The sequence below is a fragment of the Ovis aries genome, chromosome 17, assembly GCF_016772045.2.
Source record: "Ovis aries strain OAR_USU_Benz2616 breed Rambouillet chromosome 17, ARS-UI_Ramb_v3.0, whole genome shotgun sequence".
In the NCBI taxonomy this organism is placed as follows: Eukaryota; Metazoa; Chordata; class Mammalia; order Artiodactyla; family Bovidae; genus Ovis; species Ovis aries.
Genome location: NC_056070.1, coordinates 44,209,462 through 44,217,293, shown reverse-complemented (window position 1 = coordinate 44,217,293; position 7,832 = coordinate 44,209,462). Strand labels below are relative to the sequence as shown.

General features: G+C 41.0%; 1 protein-coding gene across 4 annotated transcripts in view; it reads right to left on the bottom strand.

The window, feature by feature from the left end:
* Positions 1 to 7,832, bottom strand: part of ZNF140 (zinc finger protein 140) — a 13,827-nt gene extending 5,995 nt beyond the window's left edge. The window contains exons 1-4 of one of the 4 annotated variants that reach the window (XM_042234443.2): positions 7,634 to 7,832; positions 7,249 to 7,301; positions 5,583 to 5,709; positions 5,235 to 5,333 (exon numbers count right to left, since the gene is read on the bottom strand). In XM_042234443.2, the coding sequence (XP_042090377.1) occupies positions 5,235 to 5,333; positions 5,583 to 5,709; positions 7,249 to 7,257 (235 nt within the window). In that variant the 5' untranslated portion in view covers positions 7,258 to 7,301; positions 7,634 to 7,832. Of the gene's footprint in view, positions 1 to 5,234; positions 5,334 to 5,582; positions 5,710 to 7,248 lie in introns of all 4 variants that reach the window. The other 3 variants (XM_060400728.1, XM_060400727.1, XM_042234444.2) reach the window with 3 other exon arrangements.

Here is a 7,832-nt window from a genome sequence, read left to right as displayed (position 1 = left end):
GAAGAATCATTATATTATTTGCAGGGAAAGTTTAAGATATTATTAAAATGCTACAGTAAAGACAGAGATAAATATACAAAGTCATTAGCATTCTTATAGAAAAGCAATATAACTTCTTAGAAAAGAAACTTTAAAAAGTTGCTTAAGAATAAATTCAACAATAGGGGTATGGAGATTTTACAAAGAAAATTCAAATCTTGAGAAGCTGTACCAGTAACTCCTAAATGTGTACTTTAACTCAGCATCAGTATCACGGGGGCTTGTTAAAAATGTCAGTTCTTGAGTTCTATCCCAAACCTAATGACTCAAAATTTCTGGAGAGGGGCCTGGAAGTATGTTTTAAAACAATCCAGAGGACTAAAATTTGAGAAGCACTGTGATCTCTCTCTTAAGATCTAGACTATGATACTGAGTTGCCTACTGAATTTATATACTTGAGTAACCCAAAGATCCAAAATTTAGCAAGTTACAAATTGATATAATCTTTCTTTTTTCAAACTTGCTCATCCTTTTTTTCTTCCAAGAAATAATAATACCAGCCAAAAAAGTGATGTCAATCACAATTCCTCAGTCATCGTCATGTCATTTATCTAGTCAATCACTGGGTCTTTCTGAGTTCACTTCTTTACTTTGTTGCCATCTGTATACCTTCTTCCATTCCCTGGACACCTCCATGGTTCAGGTAATGATTACATCTAGATTAGGTTATGGAAACAACTCTTAAATGGCTATCCTGTTTCCTAGGCTTGCTTCCAATAAATCTGTTTCCCAAACTTCAGCCAGAAGGATGTCACTAAAGTGCTCGCTTGCCTAACATCTTTGGATGACTCCCTATTAGCCTAGGGATGAACTCTAAGTTCATTAATGCAGCCTGTAAAATACCTGCATGATCTGACCAGTGCTTTCCAGAACCATCCTTAATTCCCACCATTTTCCTCTTACACTTTATACTTTTGCTCAATCTAAACTGAGCCTCATCCTCTCACTTTATTAGCATGATCTTTACTCACGCTGTAACTCTGTTTTTTTTTTTTTCTTCACTTATAAAATATGACTGGCTCCCAGCGCGTACAGATGGACTAAGTACACTCTGACTGGCTCTCCCACTAAGTACAAGTGAAAACCATGAACAGTGCATAAAGGAGCTAGCTGAGTACTCTGAAAGGTAAATGGTAGCAAGCTGACTGCAGAAGGAAGTCAGAACACAAAGTAACACAACTGGTGGTGAGTTTCTTGTATTTTTTCCCATCTCTACTCTCTCCAGGCCTAAAGTCAAATGCAACCTGAAAGCAAGAACTGGGCAACAGGTAAAGAGCTCCAAGAGAAGCCTTTATTTCTGTCTTATAAAGGGGAAAGGGGAGCCATACAGAGAAATCTTATTGTTTGTTCATTTCCCATTCTCTTCTGCTCAAACCCAAAGCATGCTGCAGCAGTGATGGCCATATAGGCAATTAACACTCCAAGGCAGAGTAACATTTCCTCCCTCAGCAGAAAAACCTATCGTCCTAAGAGCACAGGGGTAATACCCCTCACCTTGTTTTTTTCCTCTGTCCCTTTGTTGCATGGCTACAGAGGCAGACAAAGTTACAGAAGTGCAGAGGGGAACCTAAAGGTCTACCTTTCTATCCAGAAGACCTGAAAGAGGGGGCCCTGGGAGTCAAAAAGGAAAGGGGAGATTGTGAAAAAAGGAGCTCAAGAAAGTGATCTCGTAAAGTTGTGTATGAAATTCTGGGCTCATCCTTGAGCTGTGCATGCATGGATCTGACCCTAAATAGCACACCTAAAGCTGAACCCACTGTCTAAGTTCCAGAAAGGCCACTAAGAGGTGCTTATGGGGACAAATGAAATAGACCTGCAAAGGCTTTGAAAACCAGACTGTCGTTGGAAACATGTACAGAGAAAACAGGTTAGAACTTATCCATATTGACAGCCTGCTTAAATAAAGTTAATATCTCAACAGGATTTAAATAAGACCCAAAGTCTTAATATTTAAAAAAAAGTTACAACTCAAAGTTACAGGACATAGAGGAACATTTCATCATCCCACAGGGAAAAGACAATCCAGTTATAAACACATTTATGAATCATTTATATATGGATACCGCATTAAAACAAAATTAGGGAAAACTGTTATTCTGATGTGAAAATATTCCAATTGTATAGAAAATATCCCTATACTTTATACATGATAATGAAGTACTATATAGTGAAATGTCAAGATGTCTGTAAATGACATTATTCAGCAAAAAAAGGAATGAGGTGAGGCAAATACAATCAAATGTTATCCAGTATTAAATCCATAACTGACTGTATTGATTTATGCAAAGATAGAAAAATAGAAAAAAAAAATAGGGAACCCAGAAACATACACAAAAACTTAACTTTCTGAAGATTGCTTTGGCTATTTGGGATCTTTTGTGTTTCCATGTGAATTGTGAATTTTTTTGTTCTAGTTCTGTGAAAAATGCCATTGGTGATTTGATAGGGGCACACTGAATCTGTAGATTGCATCTGGTAGTATAGTCATTTTCCCAATATTGACTCTTCCTACCCAGGATATAACAACTTAATTTATGAGTAACCAGTGAAGGAAAGGGCAGACATATCAATAAATGGTACCTTGAGAAATGGATGTCAACAAAGAAGACACCAAAACTGACCACTAAGTCATGTGACATACAAAAATAAATCCAAAGTGAACCATGGATCTAAATGTGAATGGCAAAACAACTAGGCTTTTAAAAAAGAAAATCTGGGAAAACATCATCATGACCTTGTGGTAGGGAAATATTTCTTAAACACATCCAAAAAAAAAAAAAAAACAAAAACAACCTCATAAAGGGAAGGACTGATGAATCTGACAGCACTAGAATTAAGAATTTCTGTTCATTAAGAGAGGTTTTAAGGGGAAAAGTAAGTCACATGTAAGAGAAGATATTTGAAGTGAATAGAATTGCAAAGGATTTGTATCCAAAATTTTTAACTCCTACAAAACAAGAAAAGAATACAATAAATGAGCAAAAACTAAGAGGCACTTCATAAAAGAGGGTATCTAAATACTCAATAAACATATGAAAAGGTGCTGAACTTCATCAGTAATTGTAGAATGCACATTTAAACTAGATTAAGCTCGCACTGCACACACTCCTAACAGGTGTGCTATCTCCTGACAAGTGTGAAGATTATGATATCTAATAGTACATGGTGTTGATAAACATGGGGAGCAAGAGGAACTCACTTATGGTATCTGTGGGAGTGCAAGTCAGTAAAAATACTTTGGAAAACATTTTGGCATCATCTAATGATGTGAAAGAGGCACATCATCCTCTGGCTCAGCAATTCCAGTTCTAGATATAAACCACAGGAACCCTGTGCCAGGATGTGCCAGGACCCAAGGACAACAGCAATGTTACTTGCAACAGCCCTAAACTGCAAACAACCCAAGAAGCTGTCAATAACAGAATGGATAAATTGGGTTATATCTACTTGTATAATGAAACAAACTCCTAGATCAATATGCAAAATACCTGAATATTATAATTTTGAGAGAAGTAAATTAGAACATACATATTATGATTATCTGTAAAAAAGTTCACAAACATACAGATGTAAACTAGTGACTAGAGACACAAACAGTTGAAAAAGCTATAAAGAAAACCAAGGAAGTTACTATCATTAAAGAAAATTAATTACCTTTGCAGGGGGTGCAGTGGGGAGTGACTGGGATGAGCACCCAAAGAGCTCTTAGGGACCCAGGACTTCTGTGTTTACCGACCTGAGTGGTAGTTACATAGGTGTCTTATAATAATTTAAGCTGCATGTTTATGTTTTATGCCTTATTTCTGTGAGCTATTTCACCTTTCAAAAACTTATGGGGGAACAGTTCCTCAGAACTATCTGAGGTGCTGTCTCCTGGGCTGCAGTGCTCATTTTGCCCTCAATAAAATTTAACTCACCAAAAAAAGGGGGTACTGGAAGGAACACACAAAAATTGCAAGAGTTATATTAACGTAGTGGTATTAGAGGCTTTTTCTTCAATTCATTCTTTGATGAGGAAGTCTCTGGGCACTTGTCCCACCTTGTGACTTTCAGCCATACAGGACTCTCTTTCCATGTCCTTACTCCTGAAAGTCTTGCTCTCAAAGTCAGAACTCTGTTTTCAAGGCATCTTCTGTCCTGTCACTAGTCCTTCCATTAGCTTCTTCTCTTTAAATGTAAGTGTTCCCCTGTTATCTCCAGAGGACCACTCTCTAAAGGCCAGTAGATTTCCAATAGAGGTAGGCTTCAGAATCAACTACAGAACTTATGCAAATTGTCATAAATACATACAATTTAGGCTCCAAAGGTCTTCTATGTCAGAATCTTAAATGGTGAAGCATGGCCATATTGATTTTTTAAAGAGCTTCACCAGCAATTTTATTTCAACCTAACATGAAGAAGGCTTTCAAAGCTCTTCTCAATCAGTCTCGTTGCTTCTATTTTTTCCTTCTTAATACAAGATTCCCACTTCTACATTCCTAACCTGAATTCTTTTCTAAGACATATTCCAGTAGTTTGTGCACCTCTCTACTTGGAAATACCATCCTCTACTCACACCATGCATATCTCAAGCTAATTCCCTTCATTTTCTCAAAAACTGACCCTTTTTCTGTCTTTTTTATTTCTGTTACTACTATCCCTATTTGAATTACCCAGGTCTTTAACACCAAATGGAAATTCCTTTCTTCTAACTGTTGAACTGCCAACTTGAGGACCTCTAACCAAGTTATTTACAGACCCACTATCTCACTATGCCATGCCTTCTACTCTCTGAGGCATACCACCTAAGAGAAAGTCTTAATGAGATTAAAAAATAAATATTGTTAATATATTAGTGAAGGAATAAACCCATTAATTAACCAAAGCATAATGAATCACTCAAGAGGGTTAGACCAACAATATAAAGGAAAAAATATACACCTTTTAACTTAAGACAATAAAAGCACATGTCAATTTTTAAAAAGAAAGAGAAGAGAAATAAAGTGAGGAAAAGGATGAGAAGAGAACTGAAGGCAGACAGGTAAGTAGGTGTGAAGTGATCCCCTTGCATGGGCAAGACCTCACAGTCCCCTCCTGTATCTCTGGCACCTTTCAAGGAAAACTTTCTATCCAACATATAAAAAAAGTACTGCTTTCTCACTGGCTGCTTGGTTGTTATTTTAAAAAACTTCATTACCAGCTTCTCACTCACTCACCTGGAAACAGCTCTCTGCTTACATCTCCATTCCCCAGCCAGGGCTCTTTCCCTTGCTCCAATAAGGAAACCACATCTGGCTTAGAAATGTTAAGACCTGCTTGTGGAAAATGAAATACATTCAAAATTAGTCCTTGAATCCTTACCAAAAAAGAGGCCATTATTAGAAATGCCAGATATAAGTATGAAAGATGTCGAAAGACTAGTTGAAGTTATAACCCTCCTCTTGAAAGAAAACAAACAAACAAACAGAAACTTTCCTTCCTTGGGAATATTCAGTCAGATAATCAAGATTCACAACTGTCATCCTAAAGGTCAAAGGTCAGAGGAGATGAGAGAAAATACCTACCCAGTGAGACCAGGTGGCCATAGTTCTCCAGCATTACATGTCTGTACAAATCTCTCTGAGCAGGCTGGAGCCATTCCCACTCCTCCCGGGAGAAGTCTATGGACACATCTGTGAATGTCACTGACCCCTGAAATGACACACATACATCTGTACAACCAGCATCTATGCTCCCAAAGGCCCTGATCAAGGAGTGAAATGAGTCCACTGTGGAGGGTGGACAATGTACGTAAGTAGTGCAATGACAGTTTTCAGTATTCTGAGTTATTATTAAGAATATAAGTAAGAGCTTAGCTGTTTTGTTTTATTGTGTAGTTGAAGAAAAAATATATGCTTTGTCCTGAGATAATTTATAATTTTGTGACTATACATGTGAACAACACGTATTTCTGGCTTTGGCTGTAAATATTCTTAAGATCTCACAACACTTTATAAATAATGAAGACAATCCCTTTATGTTTAATAGGGGATGTATATTTTCCTTAATACCAGCCTACTTTAGCGGGGGCTTCCCTGATGGTTCAGCGGTAAAGAATCCGCCTGCCAATGTGGGAGACACAGGCCACATGGCTTCAGTCCCTAGGTTGGGAGAATCCCCTGGAGAAGGAAATGGCAATCTTACTCCACTAGCCTTGCCTGGGGAAATCCCATGGACAGAGGAGCCTGGCGGGCTACAGTCCATGGGGTTGCATAGAGTTGGACATACATTAGTGACTAAACCAACAACATTTTAAAATGATTTGACAAGAATTTCTTTGTAGTCACTACTGGTTGCAGCATATAGCAGCAGCATCTGTTTAAGGGACACCCAGGTTTATCCCAGGCATCCGCATTTCTGAAGAAATAGCTGTGAAACTTGGAGACCAGTTTCAGCAAAGTCAGGGAACAAGAGAATAAAGACTAAAGTATAAGGACATGCCAGGGTGGAACCTAAAGCTTTTTCCCTCAGGGTTGGGGTAATAATAAGCCTCTGCTTTGCAGCACTTGAGTGATCCACATAGCCATCAGGCATGAACGGGAGTTTTAAAAGTTCCAAACTAGTAACAGTTCCAGAGGTATGACAGAGTTATATTTTACAGTAAAAAAAAATTCAAGTCCCTATAACTTGTTATAGATTATTGGCTAATAAAGGAAGCTGTTTCCTAATATAATATATTGCAGTGGGATCTGCAGTACAGAAGGAAACTGGACTCAAGGCAAAAGTTGGAGAGCCTCTGGATTTGGAGACATGCATGAAAAAAAGCAGGACAGAGAAATGAAACTGCATCCAGACGGAATAATTTGGACTGGCTGGCCTTCTTGTCCCCCACCTCTGTGAAGCACAACTGCCTGCCAAGCATTTAGCCTCAACGAAAACAATCAATAAAATAATAATAAAATAATCAATAAAAACAGGACGAATAAGTGAAAGAACAGCAGCGGGAGAGAGAAGCCTAAAGCACTCCTCATTCCATCGAATTCGTTTGGCAAAAGGAGAACGGGACAGCCAGGTCTACGTTCAGACCCCGCCCACATCGGGACAGCGCCCGCAGCGCCGCGCCCCCAGCGAACCCTCTCATGTCCTATCAAGCACGAGAGGGAGACAGGGCAGGTACAGGGGTAGGAGTTACAGGAGAAGGAAAGCCTATGTAAACACAGCTGCATTCAGAAGAAAGGAAGCACAATTTACCTGCGACATGGCTCAGGGCAGGGCCGGCTGAAAACGCAGCGTGGAGGGCGGAGCTGGCAGGGAGAGAAAGAAGCTGAGGCACTGCCGGCGGGGCCGTGCGGGCGAACCGGGCCGGGCTGGGGGCCAGTCGCTCCGCAACCACCGCCCTCGTCACGCAGAATCAGGGACGTCCACGACAGCTCCCTCCCCGCCGCGGCAGGGGCACCCAGCCTGGGCCGGACCCGCGGCCGCAGCGCCGCAGCTTTTAACGGGGCCGCAGCTGGGGCATCTCCTCCGCGCTGCTGGCTGGGCAGCCACGACTTCCAGAGCTCGGGATGAGGCCACCGCCCTCGGTCACCTCAGCCCCGGCGGACCCCGGCTCGGGCAGAGCGGGCCCTTCTCCTACCTCCGTCAGTACAGGACAATTCTTGTCTCTGCAACGGGGACCCCGAGCCAGAGTCCTGCAAACTGCCCCTTCCGGAGCCTCAGCCACCGACCGCGACCAGGCCGCGGGCCTCAGACAGCTCTGCTTCCCAGCACCCACCGCGGCCTCAGCGCCTCGCGGGCAGAGAGCCCCCAACACGACGACTCCCAGTACGCCCCGC